The following is a 27,995-nucleotide window of genomic DNA, read 5'->3' as shown; positions in this document are numbered from 1 at the left end:
GCTCAGTCTCCCTGGGTCTGCCCAGTGGACAGGTGCAAACTGACAGGAAGATTTCAGACCCCCTTGCTTTCAGGATATGGGTTTGGACTTCCCCAGTGAACTTCCACGTCTGCTCATTCATTTCACTCATTCCTGTTCATTGATCCTACAGTAGCCTGACCTCCCAGTGCACACAGTTGAGTTTTTTGCAGTCCATTTCCTGCCTCTTGACTTCGCTTCTTATCGTTTCTATCGCTGCTATTCTAATCCAGGGTACTTGGATTACTGAAAAAACAAGCCCGTGATCGTCCCTCCTTGCAGTCTTACGTTTCTGTGGTCCAGTATCTACATAGCAATCAGAATGACCTCTAGAAAGCAAAGCACACCATGTCATTCCCCTTCCTGCAGTTCCTCAACAGCCTTCTAACCTGTGAGACAGGTAACTCAGAATCTATCCTAAACACAAACCTAATAAATACAGCCGGTCAGTGTCACGCATAAACATTTTTGCTTATATCTTAGATAAAATATTAGCAAATAGGATCCAGAGGAACATTAAAAGATTACTATACCCCAAGTAAATGAAGTTCATTTCAAGAATGTGAAGATCATACAGTATTTGGAAACCTGTTGACAGAATTCACATTAATAATGCTAGGAGAATAATGCTGTGGTTATCTCAGTAGTTGTAAATGTAAAACTTTTGCAAAATTCAGTGTTTGACAAAATTTAATATTCATTTCTGATTGAAGTTCTTTATAAAAATAAGGAAGGAAGGAAACCTCTAAGTGTGTAAGCAAGTCAGCAGCTGTTATCGTTCTGACTTCACTGTTACCTGACAATGTCCTAGAGCTCTTCTGGTCTAAAAATAACCTAAGGAGCTATGGTAGGGAAGGCTAAATAAAGTAGGATCAATATAGTAGTGCTGTGCGTTTATTTATTATTTGTTCACTGTTAAGTGAATACAGGAATCAAAAGGGCTTTTCTAAGATATTTATATACATGTAATAATGTAGATTTAGAGAAATCTGGAATTATGTCCACCAAAATGTTTGTAATGACCTAACTCTGTGAGGTGAAGTTTCAGGTAAATTTTACTTTCGTTGTACTTCTTTGTATTTTAATCTCCTATAGGAATCTGTATTTTTATTGCTTTAATTCTTAAGAGGCTATTACTAATAATAAACAGTTTTTTTGATCTGTAAAAGGCATAAGTGACTGACATCTAGATAAAAACAAATTAGGGGCATCTCTTAGGGTGATACAGGAAAATCATCTTGGTGGTCTTATCCAATCATACATGGGTACCCTGCCCCCAGGAGTTTCTACTTAAATCACTTCAGTTGTGAGTCACTGTTAACAGATTATAGTGTTAGCTATCATTATATTTTGGACTTTTAATGTATCAAGCATTATATTGTCTTTTATGTACGTTAGCAATCTTTGCAATACTAACTTGTCATTATTTTTAACCATATTTTATAAGTGAGAAAATGGAGGTGAAGGTCACAGAACTAATAGTTGATGGGATCTTTTTTTTTTTTTTAGCCTATTCTTAAGCATTTAATCATAATTCCTCATCTTCAGAAGTCTGTTATATTCCTCAGATGTTTAGGGGAAGAAAAAAAGTTGAGAACTCTGGTTTAGAGTCTGTGTCTGTTCAAATATAGAAAAAAAATTAGAGTGTCAGATAAAATATATTTTATTTAAAGGGACTTCCGTGGTGGTCCAGAGATTAAGACCCTGCCTTCCAGCACAGGGGATGCAGGTTTAATCTCTGATCAGGGAACTAAGATCCCACATGCTATGGGGTGTGGCAAAAAAAAGTATGTTTTATTTCAAAAGATTGAAACATTTTATAACAGCAGAATGATTGAAATAATGAAATATACACCGAAAAGCTTGGCTTGTTCAATTTGGCAGTTGTATAGAAGGAATTAGGAATATATAATTATATACCTTGATATACTTTAAATCAGATTGTGACAGATTTGTTTAACTAAAAAATAAGCAAAAACTATAGAATGAAGCAATGTGATACAGTAGAATTGCTTGGCATTTAGGGACATATAAAAGAATATATTTTAAAATATGCATGACCTAGGAATCCATGGTGGTCCAGTTCTTAGAATTCTGCACTTCCACTGCCTAGGGCCCAGAATCAACATCTGGTTGGGGAACTAAGATCCCAAAATGTGCACAGCACAGCCTAGAAATAAAATATATATATAAATAAACATTCAATAAAAATGTATGTCTAGAAAAATTCAGTGTGTAGTATAAGTTAAAGATATACATAATAAGTATTCATAAAGATACAGATTCTGCGTTAGTCTCTCAGAATACAAAACTAGAAGTAAAAGCAGAAATATTTTCTGAACAGTTAGACATCATCAATTGAAAAGTGTAATTTGAAATACACATCGGTGTGTATTATGGCACACACTGATTAACAACCAAACTGAGAGTTATCAAGTGTCCAGAAAGTGTGCCACCAGGCTGTGTTGTTTACAGTGTGTAAGTTTAGTTCCAAACAGATCTTGGAGAGCAGCACTTGACAGTGGTTACTTGTGTATCACTGTCTCCTTTTCATAGATCCATTAAAAATCAGCTTTTCTTACGGACTCAGAGTCTCTGTTTTGCCTTGATAAAGTCAGTGAACACATGAAGACCCTGGCTTCATCCCTAGAATAAAAAGTTTTTGCAGTTAGCTTGACAGAGATGCCAGCGTTATGCAGTTGTGTACCTGTGTGAGATACCTCTAATTGATAATGGCAGTTTCCTGACTAGCCCAGGTCCTGTCTTTCTCAAGATGCAGTTCCGGCAGCCCTTAGTTTTCTTCCACAGTTGGGCCCTTAAATGAAACCAGTTTACCATCTCTGCTGTTTGCCAGAGTCATCAGTGTGATGTTTCCTAATGTGACAGAGTCTGGAGAGCAGAAAGTCTCACCAGGAATGGTTATCTCTGTAACACAGACATCTTTTTTTAGGAAATGGCAGTGGAGACTTCTTTGGAGCACAACAACATAAAACAAGAAGAGAAGCCATGAGACTGTAAAACAAGGGCACACTCTTTAATTTCCTGTTGGCCAAAAAGTTCATTTAAGTTTTTCCATACCAACCTAATACAAAACTAGTTTTTCTTCTGGGAGAAAGAAAACAAGAGAAAAGCTTGTTTTAAGGCATAGTTTCAAATAATCAAATAAGTAGACTTCGAAAAGTATTTCATCCGTCTGTTTCATTGTTCAGCAGGCAATAAAGGTGTCCTGTAGTCACTTCTGTGAGTAAGGTAGCTATTCTTGAAGATGTTGTCATGATGCTATAATACTTTCAAGTCCCATTGGACCTTTGCTGTATGTAGTAGCAGATAGTTTCATGAGGGGATGTGCCTCATCAAAATGTCACCAGCAAAGTTCTGTATGTTCCTTTAAGATGATTACGTTTGATTGCAGTTTACTAAAGTCATGATTGTTGTTGTGTTTGATCATCAGTGACTTGGATGGTTTGGCCCTAGGGCTATCAGGTTCTCCCACTGATAGACAAAGATGAAAGGGATTAGCCTTTTGGAGAATATAGTATTGTCTCTGTGGCATTAAGTACTAAAACAAAAATCAAGTCTTTTGAAGTCTTCCTTAATACTGATTGAACAAATACAAGAGTATTCATGATCTCTGTGGTTTTTCTGCCATTTTCTCTTGAACTTTCCATTAGGTTACATTCTCAAAAGAAATGTAGTGTGAATTTGTCTCCTAAATCAGACTGTCACTCTCTGGGGCCTGTGGAATGGCACCATGGGAGATCCCATGGGGAACGACTCACTGCTTATAAATAGTGTTATTAAAACAGCACTGAACATCGTTCTCTTTTGTTTCTGACTATATAGCATGCCAAAGCTGAACTTAAATCCACTAATTTAAGTCTGCTTAGTGCCTCAGCCCTGAGATCTACTTCAGATCGTGCAGTAGGCAGTGAGTTGTCTAGTAGAAAAAGTTCTAATTATTAGCTGGAGCTTTGGCCCCAAACCGTAATACCTACCAGGCAAGACTTTGACAGAGAAACTGTTCCGAACCAAGGCTCAGAACCAAGCTGCTTGGGATATGGCCAGTCCAATGAGTGTATAATAAAATGAAGACCAAGAGAGGGTTTTTTTTCCCTCCCTTTGCCTAGTAGCAGGCTAACCAGTACCACCCACCTCAGGGCTTCTCAGATCTGAACCCAGCTGCTGAATGAGTAAGAAATCAAAAGAGGGAGTTCTTTCACTCTATCTAGAATAGAAGGAAGAAAGAGATGCCCCTTTGTGCTTGTGCTTTTGCCAGAAATGGAAGTAATCTTTTAGGAGCACTTGAGTGCTAGCAGAATCCATCACAGCAAGCCAGATAATCAGCTGGTAACTCTGGAGGAGGGAGTGGTGTTGGGGATGTGGTGGAGGAGTGACGGGTGGTGGAAGAGTCTCTGACTGTTTAGACTCTTTTAACTGTATGTGGCCCGTTTATAATCAGGGTGTATTTGTGTATTATATCTTTAAAAGGTGAGTGGAGAACCAGACGTTGCCAAGTAACACAGAGGAAAGGAAAGTTGTTGTGACAGAAATACAGGGCCAGCACTGACGTAGTTGTGAAAAAGGTCTGACTAGGCACAGAGCCCTGGGGTAGGGGGAGTCGTCCTCGAGTGGAGCTTGCAGGCACCTGGCGTCCCACCTTGAAGACTTCTCCCTATTCACAGCACAGGTGGGGAGGGGCCGTGAAAGGTGAAGCGTTTAAGTAATAATAAAGCACAAGAAAAGGGTTCAAAGAAACTTGTGAAAAAGTTCATCCCTACCTGTCACTAACCTTTTTTGTTCTTCCAGTCCTTACTCGTGGCACTTTTTTTTTTAACCCAGTTGTAATCAGTGTGTCTATCGTTTTCTGTTCCACTGTTTTCGTAATAATTTTCCCCTGTTACTCTGGAAGATTTTAAGCAAGGGGGTGACATGATCAGCTTTGTCTCTTAGGAAGTGAGCCCTCGTGATGGTAGAGAAGGCAGAGTTGATGGGAGGAGAATCAAAATGGGGTTCAAGAGATGTCTCAGGGCTCCTGCCCTGATGGCCCATGAGGAGAGAGTTCTAGCTCAGACGTCAGGTCGCCTCCTGAGCCCCACCCCCAGTCAGGTGGACAGGCTGCCTGTGCCTCTGGGAGGGCCCACCCGTGCTGTCACATTCCACAAGCGTCCCTGAGCCCTGGTTTGCTCTGGAGCAGGGCCTCATCTGGTGTCAGCGATGGGCAGTGCTCTTTGTGGTTGGCAGTTCCACGTGGCTCATGGGGAGTGTTATCGGCCCTGCACTTCCTTGTGCTTGCCCTGCTGTCTCGGGGCAGGAGTGGGTGTGATGAAAGAGGTTCTGGAAACGTTTTCTTGAGCAAAACATAATGATCATGACTGTGGTGATACACATCTGTTTAAAGCTGGCTGTATAAATCACTCTGAGCAGGGCGTGTTGGGAAGGGGGCGGCTCTGCTCAGGGACAGGCTGGATCCTTGCTGCTGCCCCAGCTCATCCGTCGCACTCAGAGCAGGCCAGTCACTCTCTCTGGTGCTGTGTTTCCTCACCTGAAAAGCGGCAGAATTTTCAACCTTTGAAATGTGTGCACTGCCTTTTTAGCAGTGTCTTTTTGCTGAGGATAAAGAAATAATTTTGATCTTTGGTAGTTAGTAGAGTAATGTCCTGGAAGTCACATTTTGTCAGTAATAGCATAGAGGCTGCTGTTAAATATGGTCAGGGGAGCCTGTGACCTGGTTCCCACTGTACACAGCCTTCATTAAGATCTTTGATTTGATCTTCAAGATTGCTTTGATCCGTGTTTGAAAGGGATTGAGCTCGGGTTTCGCTCTTATTTGGCAGACTGATAGAACTGCAGTCAGGTCAGGCGGACAGCAGGCTGGCGGCTGAGAGAGATTGTGGCCGCTGCCTTCCCTCCTCCTCTGCCTTCTTCCCTTCTCCCTTTTTCCTCAAGAGGGGCAGCCCTTACATTGCATGTTAGTGTGGTAGATACACCACCATAACGGGTTTTAGATGACAGTTAATCTTGCTGTTTTTAGACATTTAAAAACTGTTTGAAGTATTACTTTTGTAAAATCTCATTTTATTATGTTAGTTTCCTTTTTTATTTAAAAATGGGAACTGTTCAGGTCATGGAAAATTTCTACTACTCTGCTAACTCATTTAGAAAAGGCTCTTACATTGATTTCTCTATAATTTGTTTGAAACATAGATATATACTATGTGGTTCCCTCCCCACAAAAAAAGCTATCAGGTGGCCCCTTCCCTGTAATTTCCTTGCTATTTTAATACTATAGTATTATATCATATTTGAAGATGCATTTCCCCTTAAAGTTGCAGGGTGTTTTATATAATTGAAAGAGTTAGAAGGAAGCAGAGCATTGTAACTTTCTGCCAGATGTTCCACAGTAGTGAAGCAGACTGATAACAGCGCCAAGAAAAGCCCTCGCTCTGCCTGGAGAAAGCACTACCGTATTTGGCCTTCATGAAGTTGCATATTACTTGGCATACACACACACACACACACACACACACACACACACACATAAAGCTTCTTCGGTGACTTCCTGTGTTTGATTTTAATTTTTGAGTAAATGTGGTTTTTTCAAAGGTGGATTTATGTTATATTGGCGTATTGTCTATTTAAAAGAAACCACTACTGTCTACTGAAAAAAAACACTATTTTGTTTCCACAGAAACCTGCTAATATTTTAGTTATGGGTGAAGGTCCTGAGCGAGGAAGAGTAAAAATTGGTATGTTATATCTTTGATAAGTCACAGCGTAGCACTCTTTTAAAACTTTTGCAGGCAGCTTTATCACTTCTAATTTTTGCTGTAATAATATGCATTTATTCATATAGTTCCATGTGATCGAAGCCATTTCTAAAGAGTGTACATTAAAAGTGAAAAATGTTTCACACTCTCAAAAGGTGTCAGACAATCTTTAGAGACTGAAGTGTTCTAATTATAAAATAAGCCATGTGAGTTTCTTAGAAATTTTTTGCCTTCATTAAAAATAGCCTGTAGAGGTGAGTGGCTTCTATCCCTGTTAGAAGCCAACCTCACCTTTAGTCCTAAGGGCGTACAGCAAACTACTAATCATACCATCAGTTCTGTTTCCCTGAGCCAGGTCAATCCGAACATATCCTTCTGTTAGCCTCATCTAGGTCAGGGATTACAAGCTAAGAATACCACTGAGGCTGGGTAGGTTCTAACGAGCCTTTGCCTGAAGGGAAAAGAATTAACGAGCTTTCTGTACCTCTGCATGTTTTCTAATAGTTCTGTTTTCTTATGTATCAGTGCAAAGTTTTACCCATTTCTGGTCTGATAACTTATAAGGATAGAGCTAGATTTATTTATCCTGTTTTTTCATTGTCATTTCCAAGTTGTGTTTGTGATATTTATTTAGTTTGTGTGTGGATAGAAGAAATGTAGTAACCAAATTATCTTAATTTTAAAGCAGCAGGATTATGGGAGTATATAACAGAATAAATAGAAATTTCTGATTGCCAAATTTAGTATAAATTGGGATTATCAACTGATTTGTACCACTTCACCAGCAAAGAAAAACCCAGGTGTCCCCAACCCTTCTTTCTACCCTCCCCTTTAAATCCTCCAATCCCATTTTCTCCTTCTAATTAGACTTGGAAAATACCCTTGATATAAACTGCAAAATTCTTGACAAACATTTGATGCATCTCAGAATGCTCCTAGTCAATTGGCTTGCTTTAAGAACCAGGCCCTGTCAGTCCTTATGTAGCGTCAAATGCCTGTTAGGTCCTTAGGTGTACATTTAGCAGATTTCATCCAACCAGTGTGGTGGCATCAAATTCAAATGTAAGTTCAAAGCATGCACAATCTAAAAGACCCAGCCAGACAGTATTTACAGATGTGTTCACTACTGTAAGACTCGGGGAAAATTTATATATTAAAAATAATCTCGTTTGGAATTATTTCTGTGTCACATGTATGATGTTGACAGGCTTGGGGGATATCAGTAGCTTAAAGTAGTCACACTTAAGGTACATTCTTCTGTAAGTCAGTATTTAGTAATCCGACTCATGGTTTTAGTTCTTTGCCACATTTCTTTGTTGGTTTTTTTAACCTCTATAAGTAGATCGATTAAGGCCTGCTTCATTAAGAATGTGTATTAGGAGAGCAAAATCAAACAAATGGTGGATGAATCTTGAAATTTTTGAATAGGTGGTATGACTAGTGATTGTTCATTCAATGTGTATTTGGCAGCTCTGTGTAATGACACTGTACTTGATGTTCCAAGGGATAGTGAGACAAAAACGTTTTTATCTGTAAGATCATGGTTCGTTAGGACAAACAGCTATGCCTGAATAACTGCATTACATAGTAAACTGTGCGAAATGCTGTGAACTGTATCTCAGCACAGCTCCAGCTCTGAGATACGAGTTGTTGACATTTGTCAAAGCAGTTTCTTCTGCCCTCAGTTTCCTCATTTGAAAAAGGAGGTGATTGAATTATATGATCTTTAAAGTCTTTTCCGGCTTCAAAAAAAACAAACACAATTCTTTAAAATTAAAGAAAAAATGCAACCCAAATAAATGGGGGGAAATAGTGGTATTGTCATACTGTACATCAGCTTATACCAGTGAGCATGCTTACTGATGCAGATAACGGGAAGCCTCACCCTAACTGATGTAGTTCCCTGGTACTTGTGACCAGTGAAAAGAATGAATGTGCGGCTGGCTGCACAGCCCTGTCCCCCGGTGGTAAGACAGATGGAAAGAAATCTGCCTGGAGGAGTAGGGTCACCCTGGACCTCAGGCAGCAGAGTGAGTCTGTAACCCAGTGGCAGTAGTTTGCAATGAATGAAGATCTCAACCTTGGCTTATATTTAGACTTCTGAAAGGGGTGAGATGTTTTATTGGTTTTTCTCCCCACAGAATTCACGTTTTTCTTATCTTGATAGTAAAATTAGAGTCATCAGTTACATTTGTAAAAATTTATTTACTTAGCATTGTTATTATTATTATTATTATTATTTTTTACAGCTGATATGGGCTTTGCCCGATTATTTAATTCACCTTTGAAGCCTTTAGCAGATTTGGATCCAGTAGTAGTTACATTCTGGTACCGAGCCCCAGAATTACTTCTTGGAGCAAGACATTATACCAAAGCTATTGGTGAGTAGAACTAATTAAAGTTCCATGACATTTTTAAAGTGGCCTTGTTGTTGTGAAATATATATATGTCTGTCTGTTTTTTAGGTCAAGTGATACAGAAAATTATAAAAGTAAAAGCAAAAACTAACATAAAATTCTACTGTCTAGAAATACTGTCATTGGCATTAGGGGTATACCATTCCAGACATCTATTTCTGATAAATAAACAGATGCTAAAAAGGTTTTTAAATATATGGGCCCATACTATGAATTCTAAGTAAAAACTATTTTAAGTTTAATTTTAGGTGAAAAAGGAATAAACACAATAAAATTTCTGAATCATTGAACTTCAGACAAATATTTCTTTTGCCAAAAGAAATACTAGCTTCTAAAAGATTTCCCTTAAAATAAAGGAAAAGAAGATTATGAAAATAAGTAGGAGCTGAGGACATGGTCATTCACTTTTCAGTTTTCATTAGGATTGATTGTCTCCCTGTATGAAGAATTAGGAAATGAGTGCTCTTCTGCTTGTTCCCCCAGCAGCCTCTCAATTTATAAGCTCTCTTAATAATGTCAGTCATCATCATCATCATCGTTACCACTTTGTTGATGTTTACAGCGTTTATTTTCTGTTTGCAAACCATAATGCCCACTGTTGTTTATACTTAACTACATATTGTAATGGACTTGATATGCAGTTACCACCTTTTATCACAGCTATATCACAATCCTTTTATGACATCTTTATTCTGCTTCATTTTATTTGGTAGAATTTTATCATCAAGTAGTTTTTTTCTTATGTATTTTTTCGTGCCTCTCTTTTTGTATGCCTTTATTGCTTACTTGTTCTACGTTCTCCAGAATGGTATTAAACCCATTTTTATTTTATTGGATAACTCCATCCCCAACTCTTATACTTTGCTCTATTCTGGATCGATTTTCGTGTTGTTTTTTCCCTTTTTTGTTCATCTGGGTTGGATCTGTTTCTGTCTGGATTTCAGTATTTCATCCCTTACTTTGCTGCGGAATATTCTCAAGTAACCTGTCTTAGAGGTAAATTTTCTAGTTCTGTATTTCTGGAAAAAAAAGCATTTGTCATACTTTACAGTTTGGCAGGGACTAAAGTTACAGGTACAAAGAGATTTTCCCTCAGAGTTTGGTGAGGCTCCTCAACTGTGCTCTGGCATCAGTGTTGCTAATGGAAGGTCTCACATGGTGGTGGATTCTGTGGGGTTTTGTGTTTCCTGAAAACAGAGGATTTCTCATCCTTGTGTTTCACACTGATTTGCTGGCCACCTACAGGCCCGCTCAGTTCGAAGTTTATATCCCCTGTCTGTGAAAGATTCTCTTGAAATAGACTTGACTTCCTCCTCTGTGTTTTACTTCTCTCTTTCCGAAGCTGAGTGTAGGCAGATGTCGGATTTCTTGGACTGGTATCCTTTATACCACTTTCCTGTTCATGTTTTTCTACCTTTGTCTTTTTAATTTCTAAGAACCCTTTCTTGTTCTCTGTGTTTTCTTTGTAGTCACTCTCTTCATTGATTTGTCTTAGTCTCCCTTTCATGTGGCTAGTATTCTTCAACTGTTTGTTGACCCTTGATGTCTCTTTGCATTGAAGACTCAGGTTACAGAATGCTGCTTGGGAACTTAGTATGCATGGATCAGAGAGCTCCGAGGCTGGCAGGCTTTACTTTAGAGTGATCCAGCCAAGAGCAGCCATTAATGGAGAACCCTAAATGCCAGCATGTGCGAGTCTTTGCCCTGAGGACTTCCAGATTCTTTAGGAAGAATCCTCCAACCTTCAGCCCAATCTTTGTATACCTGGTAGTCTCAGGGCATTTGGGAAGGGAGGGGCGGTGTGTGTGGTCCGCAGTTCAAAATACAGTCTTTGTATTTGACATTTCCAAGTACAGAATCTTCCCTGAGTTGTGCAGGACACATCTGCTTCCCATCCAACAATAATACTGTGGACTGGGGCCTTCTCTGAACTGTTTCCAGAAATGTTTTTATCTGTATCTCTGCTCAATCAGGTCTGCACACGTGTCTTCATCCAGGTCTTAGTCACAATTCTCCCTCTTCAGGGAGAACTTCCTTGGTCACACTATCCACCTTCCCCGTCCTGGTAGTAGCTGTATGCAGTGTCTGAAATACCCTAACTCGGTGGGCCGTGCCCAGCTGTCACCACTGGAGCCTGCATGGCCCGGGTGAGAAGGGGTTCCTTGCCAAGGGAATCCCTGATGGTCTCTTTCTGTGCTTTGTGTTACTGGGGCTTTACTGTCACTTCAGTGTGTATTCAGAGGGGAAAGGAGTGATGGTTGTACTCTTTCCCTCGTAGCAATCTTGAAGTCAATGTGTTGTCTTTCATAAAAACTTTTATGTTCACTAATCTTTGTATCTGCTTTGAGATCACATTTTACTGTATAGAAAAATAAAGGTAGATTATTAGATATGGGACTTTTCTGTGCTATTATTGCAACCTTTCTACAAATCTAAAATTATTCCAAAATAAAATATTTTATTTTCTAAAAAGTCAGTTCAGTTCAGTTCAGTCGCTCAGTCGTGTCCGACTCTTTGCAACACCATGAATCGCAGCACGCCAGGCCTCCCTGTCCATCACCAACTCCCGGAGTTCACTCAGACTCACGTCCATGATGCCAGTCATGATGTCAGTGATGCCATCCAGCCATCTCATCCTCGGTCGTCCCCTTCTCCTCCTGCCCCCACTCCCTCCCAGCGTCAGAGTTTTTTCTAATGAGTCAACTCTTCGCATGAGGTGGCCAAAGTACTGGAGTTTCAGCTTCAGCATCATTCCCTCCAAAGAAATCCGAGGGCTGATCTCCTTCAGAATGGACTGGTTGGATCTCCTTGCAGTCCAAGGGATTCTCAAGAGTCTTCTCCAACACCACAGTTCAAAAGCATCAATTCTTCGGCGCTCAGCCTTCTTCACAGTCCAACTCTCACATCCATATATGACCACAGGAAAAACCATAGCCTTAACTGGACGGACCTTAGTCGGCAAAGTAATGTCTCTGCTTTTGAATATGCTATCTAGGTTGGTCATAACTTTTCTTCCAAGGAGTAAGTGTCTTTTAATTTTGTGGCTGCAATCACCATCTGCAGTGATTTTGAAGCCCCCCAAAATAAAGTCTGACACTGTTTCCCCATCTATTTGCCATGAAGTGATGGGACCAGATGCCATGATCTTCGTTTTCTGAATGTTGAGCTTTAAGCCAACTTTTTCACTCTCCACTTTCACTTTTATCAAGAGCTTTTTAGTTCCTCTTCACTTTCTGCCATAAGGGTGGTGTCATCTGCATATATGAGGTTATTAATATTTCTCCCGGCAATCTTGATTCCAGCTTGTGTTTCTTCCAGTCCAGCGTTTCTCATGATGTACTCTGCATATAAGTTAAATAAGCAGGGTGACAATACACAGCCTTGTTAGGAGGAAAAGTAAAGATTACTGAAGCTAGTCTTGTTTTTCAATGTATATTACTACCTAAACATACATTTGATTATCTTTTTTACAAGTGTATTCTAAATGCTTAAGCATGTAAACTAATATCATACATAGCTTTTTTTCCACCTAGAAAATGAATATTTAAATATTTTTTCCACTTAGAAAATGAATATTTTAATGTCTTTTGGTAAGACATATTTAAAGACGATACAAACAAGAAAGTAATTACCAACTTGTAGCTGCTATTAATGGAAAACTTGAGACTGAATTGATATAAATTGAAGAAAAAATAAACTATCACATAGGTTTGTGACTCTGGCTCATCATTTATCTTTTTCTTTTTTCTTAAAAAACCCATTTTTCATTGTGAGCATTGAGATCTGAACAAGCTGTTACCCTCCAGAGCAGTTTACCAGTTCTAGGTCAGGGCTATTCATCACAGAGCTGGACTCACCAGCTATTAGATGGATTCCCTTGTTCAAATGGGTGCCTATTTTGGGTTGTAAGAGGCCTTCCTCCTCATTAACATCAAAAGTTATTGGATAGCTATTAGGCTTTTTAAAACTTAAGAAAAACCAAAATGAATGGAAATTATGTCGTTTACTCTTAAGGGATCTCCATCCATTTGAGAAACTGAATATGTGTGGGAAATATGTTGCCATCTTTGAACAGCAGAAGCCTAGCCCCTCTGACTTGTCACCTTAGCTCTGCCACTCTGGGGGTCCGAGGACAATGTATCCTTCACAGACTCGTTTTCTGAAGACAAGGATTTAGACTATATCATCTCTCGGGTCCCTTTAACTCTAAGCATTCTGTGCCCTTGGATAGACTCCACTGCCTTCAGGGGTGGGAAGAGCACAGGGGACTAACGTGGGGCAGGTAACTGAGACCAAGGTCCATGCCAGTCCCCACGAGCACCTGGCCTGGCCCAGAGCAGTTCTAGAGGATGCTTTCTTCCAATGAAGTTTGACAGAAAACAACAAAATTCTGTAAAGCAATTATCCTTTAATAAAAAAAATTTTAGTAGTAATATAAAAAACTAAAGTGATAACTGCATTAAAAAAAATTGGATCAAAAAAGTAATGATGTAAGATCTTACAGATTGCTTTTTCATTTGAGAGACAGAAATCATACATAAATCACTTTTATATACATTTTAAGGATAAAGACTAGAATCCACAAGTGAAAAAAGAAACTTCTACCTTGCTTCCAGTCTCTCCTGCACCATTACGTTCCTCCTGCTCCCCAGGTGGGTAGCCTAGGGGTGCAGTGAGGTTCTCAGCAGGGCCTCCAGACCACTGTCAATGCACTTCCCTAGCACTTGGACTTCCTGAAGCAGATAGAGAAACCTTTGTGGTTGAACTTACATATTATTAGCTGAATATGTTCATTTTAGTGACATCACTGAGAAGGCTTAAACCTGCCAGTGGAGTTAGGTGGGTCGTGTTAATACTAAGGTACTAACAGGCAGCAGGAGAGCGTGGGGGAAATCTGAGCATATGAGCCCGCCTGTTCCCAGCCTTGCTGCAAATAGGTCTTAGTGCCACGGTCATTCACTCCCTTGTAAGAGACTGCCAGCCGAGTCATTAAACCCAAGAGAAAATGATAGATTAGTCAATGGAGATAGGCTCGTTACTCATGGGGACAAAGTTTAATTCAGTTTTGAGTGTTGAGGGTTTTGTTTGATTGACTTTGTGGAGAAGGGTGAAAGAGGGGAATCAACTCTTTAATTAACTGTCACTAGGGCAGTCTTAAAAGTTCTTATATAAACTTCAATAAAACGGGGAGAATGAGAATTTACTCTTGCATTAAGGTAGAGGCTTATAATTACTGATTAAAACAAATTTAATCTATATCTCTGCTTTCCCCCATTTGGGTCTGCGTAGCCTGCCAGTTGGTGTCTACTTTGCCTGGTTAGCTCCGTAGCTACACACAAGCATTACAGAATTTGAGAAGTATATGGGGTTTGTGTGTTTTTAATTTGAAAAGTTTTTCTAGAAGAAATTTGACAGGTAGGTGAGCAAGAAAGGACTTTCTTATGAATTCAGCACAATCTGAAAAAATAGGCAAGGTAGGAGAGACTTGTTGACAAAGATTCAGAAATTTATCTGAAGTAAACAGCCTGATCAGCGAACTCAAATTCATGATTATTGACTGGGTCAGGATTTGAAGGAGGGAAGGATGGTAAAATTGATAACAGGTGAAAAATAATAGAAAAGACCTGAAGAGAGAAGTTATATAGGGTAAAGTTAAACAGGTTTCAGTATTTTTCCTGCTTTCTTGATTTTTCTTTTAAAGCAATGTCGAGTGAGGGTGGCTAAACTATTTACTTACTGTTCATCTTCCTTTACGTGTTTTATTTTCTTTGTTGGGGTTTTCATTACCAGGCTGAGTGGACACAGTGTCTCTTGGGCGCCATGAGTAGGGTTTTAAAGATGCACACTGACCCACAGGCCCCCTTGGTGACCCCCCCCTTAGCTTGCCTACCTTCTTCCCTTGGATTGAGATGATCAAAGGTCAGCTTTCTGTGGGGTTCCCGCATAAAAAGAATTATCACAAAATAATTAACTTTCCCATTTACTTTCTGATGGTAAAACGAAGATATCCTGGCTTATATTTCTTGAGGAGACTTTTTCATAAGGTGGTGTTGGCCTGATTTGGTTCTCTGATGGGGGAGCAAACTGATGAGCAGACAGCGTCATTTTTTAAATCACTTGCTTATAGTCTTGCTTGTAATCTTAAAGTAAATAGAGGTTTAACTAGTTATTTTGAAATATGTGTGGCAATTTTAGATGAAATATGTATATTCCAGTTTTAGATTTTAGGAATTCCAAGTTATTTATTAATTGACATTTTTTTCTTCACTTTCTATTTAAGTGACCATTATTAACAGGTCTGAATAATCAGCTTTAACAGTGGTTTTAACTGTCCTCCTATAGTTATTTAGGGCTTCTCTTGTGGTTCAGCTGGTAAAGAGTCCACCTGCAATGTGGGAGACCTGGGTTTGATCCCTGGGTTGGGAACATCCCTTGGAGAAGGGAAAGGCTACCCACTCCAGGATTCTGGCCTGGAGAATTCCAAGGACTGTAAAGCCCATGGAGTCACAAAGAGTCGGACACGGCTGAGCAACTTTCACTGCACATAGTTTTTATGTTTGTCACAGGTATTGGTTACATCAGTGAGACACCGTTTACTGTCTGCTGTGTGCATAGCACTGTCCTGAGTGTAGGGAAGTTGCCATTGCTGGTTTAGGGATTTGTTGAGGGTAGAGATGGAGTATCTGCAGCTTCAGATTATAAATTGGCATATTTATCTTCTAATAGTTCTGTTAGTAGGAATTTAATATGAATGAAAGTTAGCCTGTATCTTAAAGTAAGTGAAGGAAAATTGTTGTATACAGAGGAATCCATTTGCCTGGCTCTTAAATAATTCTTATGAAGTTATAGCCTCTGTGCCTGTTGAAAGGTAGTATTTTGCCCCATATTTTCTTGTCTTTTAAACACCTAAACTTGCCAAGTCTGACATTGCTATAGCATGAAGAAACCCTTTGAACGGAAAGTCCTTTCAGGAGAAATGCTATTTTGTTAGAATATTTGAGGTCAGGCGTCATCTTTTTCCTGTTGGAACAGCACCTTGCTAACTAGTGCTAACACAGGAGGATAATTATTAAACTTTACAAGCTAATAAGTCCATAAACTAGATAAAAAATAAAAAATGTTTTTTACCTCAAAAAACGGTGCTGATTGTTTTCAGCAAGTATGCCCGATTTCCAAGGCTGTTTGGGTTTTCTGTTTGTTTTTTTGTTTGTTTGTTTAGTTTTATTTATTTATGGTTCCTATGCTCTGTGTGCAGCTTTGTATGTATTTCACAGATAAGGTAATGTTTGAAGCACTTAAACTCACCAAAAATTTTAGATAATAAATTTGATTGAACTTGGAATGAAACCACTGGGTGGGATGGAGGTATAACAAGGAATGAAATACGGGTGGATGGGGTGGGAATATATATTTACAAACAATATTTTTTGTATTTATAATTGCTTAGGATTTAATATGACTTATTAGGGGAGAAAAAGAATGAAAAAACACTCCCTGCCAAGATAAAGATGCATTTTCTTTTGGAAAGAACCACTTTATTTTCCTCCTTTCTTTTTCTTTTTTCCTTTCTTTTTTTTTTCTTTTCTTTTCTTTTTTTTTTTTTGTTCGTTTTTGTTTTAAAGATATTTGGGCTATAGGGTGTATATTTGCAGAACTACTAACGTCAGAACCAATATTTCACTGTCGACAAGAGGACATCAAAACTAGTAATCCTTATCACCATGACCAGCTGGACAGAATATTCAATGTAATGGGATTTCCTGCAGGTACACATTATATTTTTGTTTTTGTTTTTAAATCACTGTTGTTTGAACTTAGATGTCTTCATTGAAAGGATGTGTATTTTTAGCTGATGAAAGCTACTCTTACTCAATTCTTTATATTTATGACTTGCATTAATCAAAGACCCTTAGAAATAGCAAAATTTGTAGAGTTCACATATTAGCATAAAAATATTTATGGGTTTCTTGAATTTGAGGAGTGTATTTTTGTTTCATTTTGGTTTTTGGTTTTGTTTTGTTTAATATTTAAAATGATAAAATATTTGCAATATCTGTGTTTAAAAAGTGCCTTTAGTTCTCACCATTGGCAACTGAATAGAATTCAGGAGCATGTCTTTTTGTCTGATAGCACTTAATAATAATGTCATTGTTTGGTATTTGAATACAGATTTTGAAGACTGTTTCTACTTGAAACACATTGTATTGAATCGTAGCATTTTTTGCTCTATAACCCTTGTCAGTAAGAACATCCTTTCCAGTTAGAACAGGCAGGATATGAGTGAAGGCCCAGCCCTGCACAGCAAGTGAGCCTGCTCTGACTGCCGCTGGGAGGTGGTAGTTGGGGCATTTCGTCAACGGGCTTTAGAGCTCTAGCCCCAGCCCAGTCCTTGTGCCGCAGAACAGAAGTCCATTACTCTCCATTTGAAACGTCTGCATAGTTTTGGCTAGTCAAGTACTTATTATTGAAATGATAAACAATAAGTTTATTATTAATAAATATATGTTAATAATTTAAAATATCAATAACTTATTGAAATAATAATAAGAAATAATACGTTGTTTCTTATTAGGAATTTTTCTCAGATCAGTGGCTCAAAACTAATACAGAAATATCTGGGAGTTATAATTCCACATTCCCTTTAATTATCAGTAAGTGCAAAGTAGCTACCTTTGTCCAGAATTGACCAACATTTCTACAAAGATTGCTTTGTTGAGATGGGAGTTTCATTTATTCACTAAAGATTTATTGAGCACCTGCCATGTTTCAGGCACTGTGTTAAGTGTAAAATATTGTTGATATAACAGACGTGATTCTTGCCCTCTTGGAGTTGACACTGAGCTGCTCTAAGTAGAATGTTGAAAGAATAGGAGTAGTTTGAGTAGATGGAGAAGAATGGCCTGTTCTTCCCACTTCTGAATGCACTCATCAATTCAGGGGTCCCCCGGGGAAGGAGCCTGACTTACAGGGGCTTGGAGGAGGGGTGGCCTCCACAGGAGATGGTTCTGAAATGGTTCTTAGGGTGTGGTTCCACATTTGGGATCTGCTTATAGGGAATCTGAAAACCAGGCAATAGAATTTAGATTTGATGTGCTAAAGAAGGAGAATCTGTGATAAGTTCTTGAGAACTAGTGCTGTGATTTGTGTTCTACTTTAGAACGGTTTCTGTGGCAGGGGTATGTAAAAATTTAAGAGGGGTAGCTGAAGTCAGGAAACCAGCTTTTACCTGCAGCAGTACTCTACGTGTAAAGTGATTTGGATGGAGAAGAAAGGATAAAGGTATAATTTTTTAGAGTAAGCCTGTAATTGGAAGAAAAAAATAAAAGATTATCTCAGGATTTCTACTTGAGAAATTGACAGAAATAAAGAAATTGGAACAAGGAAGTAGTCAAGGAGAAAATTTCTCTTAGGAGTTTAAAGTATGTATTTAGTTTACAATATGTGGTATCTGGAGGCTAGATAGCAGATATTTTTATAAGCCAGTTGAGATAGAAGCTAACCTCTAGAGGTCATTTAAAAGCTGAGGTGCCATGAAGCTACCTGGTAGAATGTGGGCACCTGTGGACTCTCAGTAACTCCTCCAATGGGCACAGCAGGCTTCTCAAACCGCGTGTGGTGTTTGAGTAACTCTAATGTCAGCAAAACTGACCAAGATGTTTCCACCTGATGGGTCCGGTAGCTGAGATTGCTTTTGTTATTATTATTGAAACTAGCCCAGATACTAGCTGACTTGTTCGTATGCTTGTACATCCGACTCTGTGTTTCAGACAGCTGTAACTGCTTACCTTGATTACCATGTAAAGCAGTGTATTTAATAAGGGGAGCGTAAGGAGGGCCGTATAAAAAGGACAGCTTACAGCTGCTGAGGGTGAAGATACTGCATTTATTGTTGAAAAGATCGGTTGCTGGATTAACCAAGACATGGTGGGACAAAAGTGGTTTTACAGATAAAAATAGAAGTATTTAATAATGGAAATATTTGTTTATAACTTGTTGGTGTCTTAGTATAGAAACTGAGATAACTTATAGTAAAACATAGAGAAAATAGACATTTAAAAATTTTAGACAAAATAAGAGAGAACACAGTGTATGGAGAATGCATTTACAGTTAAAGATGTTTACTGCAGCTCACCATTTATTCGAAGTCTGTGCTTTCAGGGAGGTTAAAATGTAGGATATGTAATGAGAAGGGAAGTCACCTTTATTAAATAAAGTTCTTAATAATAGGAACCTAGACAATATAAAATTGTATCAATGTGTTTCACAGATAAAGATTGGGAAGATATAAAAAAGATGCCTGAACATTCAACATTAATGAAAGATTTCAGAAGAAATACGTAAGTTGGCAAGAATATAGACTGTTGATTTTTGCTTTTCTAGAATACTCAGGATAAGATTGAATACTCAGCATGATAGAATACTTGACAGAAGACTAGTCTGCTAAATAATTTTACTTATTTACTGTAATAAATATTTTTGCATTGTGGTAGTCTTCATTTCTTAAGATGTTTGAATGGTGATACAAGAAGGTGAATATCTAATATCAGCAGCTGATCTGGCTATGAGGAAAAAAGTCAGTTCGTTTCTTTGCATATTTGTTTCTTTCTGGAAGCTCTGCATCTGTGAAGGGTATCACAACTGAAGCAGTAAGAGACTGAAAGAAACCAACCTTTGCTAGTAGCCACCTGCCGCCTCCTCCTGGGTTGGGTTGTAAATTTAAACACGTTTTTTAATAGAGAAGAAGGAATAGTTCATCTATTTTTACAGCAGGATCAGGGATTGGGACATGCAGTTTACAGACCTATATGACATATGACAGTGTTTTAAAATTTTGTATTTATTTTAAGCCTTCTAGTAAGGCTGAGTTCAACTCTTGACCCATATGTTATTTAAGATCATTGTTGCGATAGCATTCATGTGAACAAAAGCTAAGCAGTCTGTATGTTATTCATGAAATTATCTTGGCATTTAATCAGTGGTGTCCACTTAAAAGTGACTCGTGGGAGTCCTGAATGGAGTGTAAAATTGATTTAATACCATTTTCAGTGTATGTTCTGTGTTGGTTATGATTAAAATAATTCTGTTCAGAGAATATCACCCAATGTAAAATCAATCTCAAATCTTATATAGATATTTCATAGTGTTTCTCTTTCAGGTATACCAACTGCAGCCTTATCAAGTATATGGAAAAACATAAAGTTAAACCGGATAGTAAAGCATTCCACTTGGTAAGTTTTAGAGAACAGCACTAATGAATTATATTTTTCCCACCTGTTTAACCCAACCTGACTTTTTTGACTCAATTTCTGTGGTTACTCAGTATTCTTAGAGTTCTTTAATAGTAATACTAATGGAGAGTTCTTGTCGGTGCCTACTAGTAATGATATCAAAACCCAGGTTTTTCCAAACCCAGGTTTGACAGCCTTAATGTTTGGTTACATTTAATTTTCTATAGACAGTCATTGAACCAAGTCTGTCACTTTTTAAAAATTCTGTTTATTGGTTTTCATCAGTTATTTTAAAATTTTAAAGAATCAAAATGAAAATGGTCTTACTGTTCAGAAATAAGGTTTAGAGATTATTTTTTATTTCAGTCCTTTGAAAGGTTGTTTATAGAATTTTAATTCCCAAGGTGCCACGTATAAACTTGGCTGTTAAAGGTCCTTCAGGGACGCTGTGCATCGTGTGCGTTTTCTGGAAGAGTGTGAGAGATGCATGTGTAGATAGTGCATAGTAGAAACATGATTTGAGCTAGGATCTAGCTGTGCACTCTCAAGGTGACTTTTGACATTATAGTCAACTGTTGTCAAATTTGTTTACAATGACATTTCCATTTTTACATTATAGCAATTAAAAATGTTTTTCAGTTTTATGTTTTTCAAAAGAAAGTAATATAAAGGAGGATTGAGGGAAGCAAGTTGTATTTTGCTTGGCTTAAAATTCTTTTAATCCTTTTTTTCCCAGTATATTTAAGTGAGTTCATTAAACAGGAATTTCTACTTTGAAAGGATTAAAATTTCCTTTAGTACCAGGCCACTTGGCAAATATTTCTTCCATTTCTGCTTTTTCTTCTCCTTCTACTGTTCTACTTCTGCAGTAATGTTTTATCATGTCCTGTATCATACATTTCATATCTAATCAGCAACTTAAAAGACAGTGCTCAACTGACCATATTAGTGCCCAAATTGGAAGGTAAGTTAGATCCTTCAAAGTTACGGCCTTATTTATTCTAACAAAATAGTGGTGACAGTGGTAGAGCAGAAGTCCCGCTTCAGGGGGATTGCCTTACCACCCCCCTGCTCACTGCTGCTCCTTCTAGCCTGAGGACTCTCACCACCCCCACCACTGACACTCCGGAGACCAGCTTTCTTTTCCAGTCACCTGCTTGTCTTTACTAGGGTAACTGTCTTGCATAGTCCCATCTGAAAGCTCTAATGTAATTTCTTTAAACCTGTTGAGTGTGTTAAGTAGCAAATCCATGCTTTTCCTTTCAGTCTCAAAATAAAATTATGCTTCTACTGAAATATCAGCTCATTGAAATTAAACTCTCACCATCCCAGCATTTCATCTGCATTTAAACATACCTTCTGCCATTTTGTTCTCGATTGTCTCATCTCCCACCGTCTCCACATGTTCCATGGTTTTCAGAGTGTGTCCTAGTCCAGCAGCACCAGAGTCATCTGGGGCTGTTAGGAAGTGCTCTCGGGCTGATTCTGGAGTGCTCTGAAGCCTGGAAATCATGGTGTGAGGTCAGAGATTATAAGCCAAGAGACCACCATTTAGATACTATCTTAAATAACATGTTACATCAAAGATTCTACTTCATAGAGCCTTCAGTAAATTATTTTTCAACCAGAAGATACTGAATTTTCACATTAGTGTGACATTTCTATAAGTAATATTAGTTATGATGATGATGATAGTAATGGCTAAGACTTATATAGTGCTTTCTTTGTGCCCAGCACCATTATAGTTGCTTTCTACATGTTAACCCATTTAATTCTGAAAATAAACTAATCGATAAAAGTTACTGTTTTTAACCCCTCTTTGACAAACCGGGCTACAAAGCGGTTAAGTAACTTGTTTCAGAGTCACTCAGCTAATAAACGTAAGGTCAGGATTTGAAGCCATACGGTCTCCTTAGGGGCCCCACTCATAAGCACACCCCTGTACTCTGTGGCTCTGTGCCAGTCCCCGCGTCTGTCTGTAGACTGGTGTGTACTGCAGGAGAGCGCTGTCCGACCATCCGTGCTGTCCAGTAGCGCAGTCCTGAGCCGTCTGCGGCTGCCAAGCTCTAGAAATGGACCTGGTAGGACTGAGAAACTGACTTTTAAAATTTAATATAGTTTTGATTCATTTGGATTTACATCTAAATAGCCACATGTGACTAGTGTATTTATATTACAAGTTTTCCCTTTAATAGAAAAATAATAACTCGAAGAATTTTAGTCCTGTTCTAAATTGGATATAGCAATTTAGATAACGGAGGGAAAAGATTGTTGGTTTAGAATAAGAAGACATGAGTTTAGTTAGTTCTTACAGGAGAACCAACTGAGATAATGAATATTAGAATGACTAAAATGTGAATTATTACATTAAGTGGAATAATTGGGGAGCTTGGAGGGGGGAGTAATTTGGGGTAATAAATGCTCTCCCTATTTTGAGGTATTATTAATTTAAAAAAATGCATCCCACAATGTGCCACAGGTGTGACTATAAGAAGTAAAACAGTGATGTGTTTATGACTTGTGGTTTCAGCTTCAGAAGTTGCTTACCATGGACCCGATAAAGCGAATTACCTCAGAACAGGCTATGCAGGATCCCTATTTCCTAGAAGACCCACTTCCTACATCAGAGTAAGTGATCAGTTTGTTCACTCACCAGCTCTATAGACATTTCTGGTGCCCGCTTTCCTCTAATTGTCAGCTCTAAGTCACCATCGCTCTTATGGGGACCCAGGGGAATCCTTATGAGAGGCAGAAAGTGAGCTCTGATGACGGAAGTGTCCTCAGGTTTTACAGCTGGCATGGTGCTGGCATCATTTGCCTCTGTCATTTGGTTAGTGATGGGTTGGTTCCACACACTGTCTGCCTCACTGCTTGCAGTTACGGTTGCAAACTCCATCCCCAAGTACATTTATGTTTCCATTCTTTCTTTCCTTTTAAATGTAGCATGGAGAGTAAAAGAGAAATTTTTGTTTGACTAATCACATTCCTGCCAGAATCTATCTCTTGTTTGTGATAAAAAAGGACCACTGTGATCAAAGAAGAAATCAGAGTCCTATCGGAGTGTTATTATTTATACAGGGAGCCGCCCTCCATGGCCTGCCCTCATGGCAGTGGTTAGAAGAAGGGACTTGCTGTGTCACGGTTGCACGAAAGATGCTTATTACATCACAGATGGGGGGTAGAGTCCAGACTAAAAGAGGAAAGCAAGAAACTACTTACACACAGCGTTTGAAATACTGGTTAGTATACCAGGAATCATTTTTCTTTTTCTTTTTTCTTGTGATCAGTGTTTTTGCCGGTTGTCAGATCCCTTACCCCAAACGAGAATTTTTAACAGAAGAAGAACCTGATGACAAAGGAGACAAAGTAAGTGTTAAAGTACACTTGGCATCTGGCTTTGTTTGGTGCTCCCATGACTTCTGGCATGGACATCTTTGGTTCTCCCTCTGAGTTGAGCTGTGTCTCTCTGTTTAACCAATTGAGAAGAACCAGCAGCAGCAGCCGGGCAATAACCACACGAATGGGACCGGCCACCCAGGGAACCAAGACAGCAGTCACACCCAGGGACCCCCGTTGAAGAAAGTGAGAGTCGTCCCTCCTACCACTACCTCAGGTGGACTGATCATGACCTCAGACTATCAGGTACTCAGGCTGTCTCTCAGTGACCTGCGTGTCAGTACTGCCTGTGGGCTTGTGAGCACTGGGAAATGCGACGTAGCTAAGAAAAGACCTGCCCGTGTATGCCAACACATTGACGGGAAGAGCTATGGGCGTGGAAGGTGCCCGGTGGTACAGTAGGGGGGCTTAGCCAGACTTGGGGTGATTGGACCTAAATTGTGCCGTTGGTTGGCTCTGTGACCCTGGACACAGCTCGAGTTTCTCATCTGTATCATGAGCCGGGCACACCTACCCTGCCGCTGCCTTGGGGCAGCTGTGGTGACCCTCAGCATCTGGCCCACGGGGGTGCTCAGGAAGTGGTGGGTCTCATTTCTGCAACCCCATCCAGCCTCAAGGGGGTGGTTCAGATCTTCTCAGTGTCTTCATTTGTCGGGTGTGGGTGATGGTCAGTGTGAGGCTGCAGTCAGGATGAAATGAGACAGTGTGAGCTAATGGCAATGGCCAGCCGGACCGACAGTCGTTTGATAGATGACACCAGTCACTGTGTTCATTATTATCTTCCTTAAAACTCTTAGTAGCGTTCACAGTGCGCAGTGAGTACTTGCTGAGTGTCAGTGGTGGTGCTGGGGGTGATGCGATCATAGGAAGAGCTTGTCAAGACTTACGTGTGCCAGCTCTTCTGTCAGTGTGGGACAGACCTTCCTTTCTCCAGGCAGTATGATAGCTGTGAGGTAAGCGCTATTGGCAGGAAATGGGGGTTCATGGAGGTTGAACCCCTTCCCTTGTTCACCCCTCAAGCCAGGGTGGACTCAGGACTCAGACTCAGACCTGCTAGGCGGCTCCCTGTGCATTCTCTCCAGTGACAACAGCAGTTCCTTCACAGACAGACCCGTTCTGATAACTATACCTTGTTCTGATCCTGTTCCCGTGTGGTCTGGATTCACTGAGGAAGTGTCCTGAAAACTTGACCCATGAGAATTATTTGCCTACTGAAAGAGAGAGATTTTAATAAATGGATAAGGCTTCCAGAGCCTGTGACTCCACGTCAGGAATTAGATCAGAACTCTTTGCATGGTTCATGGCGGGTGCAGCCTAGCAAGCTCTGGGGATCACTGCTGCGTGGTGGCTGTCCTGCGGTGAGCTCAGCGAGCAGGGGCTCCAAGGCAGGCGTCTTGCGAGCTCATGGTTGCTGCTTCCCTCCCCACCTGGGACACGAGCACATCTCTGGCACACGAGCACATCTCTGGCACATGGGTGTGTTTGCACACAAGGTATGCGTCCTGAGCGGGGCGGGGCAGGCAGGCTCTAACCTTTGCCACTGAAACCAAGGAAATGCTGCTGTGTGTCTGTCTGTTGACGTTATTGTGGTGGTTTTTATGAGTGATTTCAAAAACAGTATTTCTGACTAGTTTTACATGTCCACTCTCTTTAAAATGTTGTTTTTGCTAGGGTTGGCGGAATTTCGAGTTATATGATTTATTAGATATCTTTGAAAGAGGAAAGTATTAAATTATAGTTAATCTTCCATAGTGTGTGTTTTGGGGAGCTAATAGCATGAGAGAGACGTGCAGGGCTGAGAATAAGAATATAACTGATTGAAACTAGAGGTATTTGACCCTACCTCTTGTGCTGCTTCTAGAATTGAGAATACCGCTCTTCCTACATTTCAATGACTGTAGCTTTACCTTTGTGTATCGCTTGTAGCTGAAAAACAAGGTTCATTAATTTATAGAGCATAAAAATATCTAATGCTGAAGAAATAGTTCTATAGTTTCTTGTCTTATTCATTTTTTATTCCTCAGTCATGCATGGGTGTTGGGAGTTTTCTACTGAAAAAACAAGTATGTAGATTAGCTTTGAATTTCTTCTATGTATATATCATTGAGTTCAAGAGTAAGTGTCCCAGACAACTTATTTATGAGGTAGATACAAATAGCATGAAAGGGCGTTCCTGTGAATAGAATGAACCACACAGCACAGGAGTAAGACTCACTTTAGTGTTATTTTATCAGCAGGACTTCTGACCTTCACAAAGAAAGACTGACACTAAAAAATTTTAAGGGTTTTGTCATTTTAATTCTAAAGCCAATACCTAGCACAAGACCTTTAAAGTTCTTATTACCGTAAAATAAGTAACATTACTGCCATAAAATATGTGACATTTCAAACACACAGAAACCTTGCTGGCCTGGGGTGCAGCCAGCCCACAGCAATGCCAAGTCACGTCTCCTCTTCCTCTGCTTTTGCAGCGTTCCAATCCGCATGCTGCCTACCCCAACCCCGGACCAAGCACATCACAGCCGCAGAGCAGCATGGGGTACTCAACTACCTCCCAGCAGCCTCCACAGTACTCCCACCAGACACATCGGTACTGAGCTGCGTCGGACACCGTCCATGCACTGTCGCGGTGCCGCAGGCCGCCTGCAGCTCTCGGCGGGAGCCTGGGATGGGCCATGAGAATGTACTGTGCAGCCACGCAGTCAGATGTCCGGTAGCCGAGTTCCACCGCTTTTCACAGATTGGGGTAGTGGCTTCCACGTTGTCGCTGTCTGGAGTTAGGCTTGAGAAGAAAGTGCTAGCACAGTTTGTGTTGTGGGTTTGCTACTTCCATAGTTTACTTGACATGGTTCAGACTGACCAATGCATTTTTTTCAGTGACAGTCTGTAGCAGTTGAAGCTGTGAAACGTGCTAGGGGCAAGCATTTGTCGTCGTATGTGGTGAATTCTTCCAGTGTAACAACATTATCTGACCAATAGTACACACACACACACACACACACAGAAGTTTAACTGGTACTTGAAACATGCAGTATACATTAACGAAGTAACCAAGACTCAACATGAGATTATTTCGGTACACCTTTCATTTCAATGTCTTATCAGTGGGTTGATTCATTTTCTACATTAATCAGTGTTCTTTGACCAAGAATATTGCTTGGATTGTTTTGGAAAGTACAAGAAGCCACATAGTTTTTCCAGGAAGGTTTCAAAACTCCCAAAGATTAATTTCCAACTTCTGAGTTTGTTTTTATTTTCAGTCTATGACTTGACTGGTATTAAAGCTGCTATTGATAGTAATGAAATATGTTGTCATTGATATAAACCTGTTTGGTTCAGCAAACAAACTAAAATGATTGTCATAGACAGTGTTTTATTTTTCCTGTTGGTGTTGCTGATTTGTGAGCATGCTTTAAGATGAAAAAAGCATGAGTGATAACTTCCTTAAAAAGGTGCGGCATCCGATTCAGATATTTTGTCCTGATTTTAAAGCTGGTTGGTGTAGTGCTACTAAAATTTCGTTCAGTTCATTTTCTTTTTTTTAAAACTTGTTCGCACGTTGTTTAGGGTGCCCTTACTTCAGCAAAGGAGAAGGAGTAGGAGAGCCTTAGAGTTTCTGAGGAAAAAAGAAAACCTATAACATACAATGTACTGTATCAAACTATTTTACATGAATGACACAAGTATTCTGAATTTAAAAAAATTGAACATTGTTAAAAACAAGGTGTTATGTAATAAATTTATTTTTCATAAATCAAAATATGGAGTCAAGTATTTTTATGTACACACAGGTGTTTTATTTTAAAATGTGCCCTAACAAGTGGCCTCTGAGGAAACCTTTTCAGGTGTTTTCATTGATAGTATCTTCTGCCTCCGCAATGAAGTGGTGGCCTAAGGTTTAGATACAAATTAGTTTCTCTATACACTTGGTGCAATGATATAAGATGAGACAGACACTTTTCTAACTGAAAGATATTACCATGAGCCTTCCCTTTCTAGAATAATGCCAGAATCTATGTTACGCTGAGCCCATTTTGTTTTATCCCAGATAATTATTTGAGAGGGAGTACCTCCTTCACAAAACACAGAAGATTAAAAAACTAACATATTCTTTTCTTTAAAACTCAATGCATTGAAATAAAAACATTCTAGAACATTTTAAGAACTGA

At 39.4% G+C, this 27,995-nt stretch overlaps 1 protein-coding gene across 3 annotated transcripts in view; it reads left to right on the top strand.

The window, feature by feature from the left end:
- Positions 1-27,491, top strand: part of CDK8 (cyclin dependent kinase 8) — a 75,537-nt gene extending 48,046 nt beyond the window's left edge. Inside the window, exons 5-13 of one of the 3 annotated variants that reach the window (XM_052650058.1) lie at positions 6,707-6,764; positions 9,035-9,166; positions 16,825-16,968; positions 19,470-19,539; positions 20,358-20,430; positions 22,961-23,058; positions 23,718-23,796; positions 23,917-24,072; positions 26,298-27,491. In XM_052650058.1, coding sequence (XP_052506018.1) covers positions 6,707-6,764; positions 9,035-9,166; positions 16,825-16,968; positions 19,470-19,539; positions 20,358-20,430; positions 22,961-23,058; positions 23,718-23,796; positions 23,917-24,072; positions 26,298-26,423 — 936 coding nt within the window. In that variant the 3' untranslated portion in view covers positions 26,424-27,491. Of the gene's footprint in view, positions 1-6,706; positions 6,765-9,034; positions 9,167-16,824; positions 16,969-19,469; positions 19,540-20,357; positions 20,431-22,960; positions 23,059-23,717; positions 23,797-23,913; positions 24,073-26,297 lie in introns of all 3 variants that reach the window. The other 2 variants (XM_052650057.1, XM_052650060.1) reach the window with 2 other exon arrangements.
- Positions 27,492-27,995: the final 504 nt, after the last annotated feature.

The sequence above is a fragment of the Budorcas taxicolor genome, chromosome 12, assembly GCF_023091745.1.
Source record: "Budorcas taxicolor isolate Tak-1 chromosome 12, Takin1.1, whole genome shotgun sequence".
Taxonomy (NCBI): domain Eukaryota; kingdom Metazoa; phylum Chordata; class Mammalia; order Artiodactyla; family Bovidae; genus Budorcas; species Budorcas taxicolor.
The sequence above is the reverse complement of the archived record's forward strand: the minus strand, read 5'-3'. Positions and strand labels throughout refer to the sequence as shown.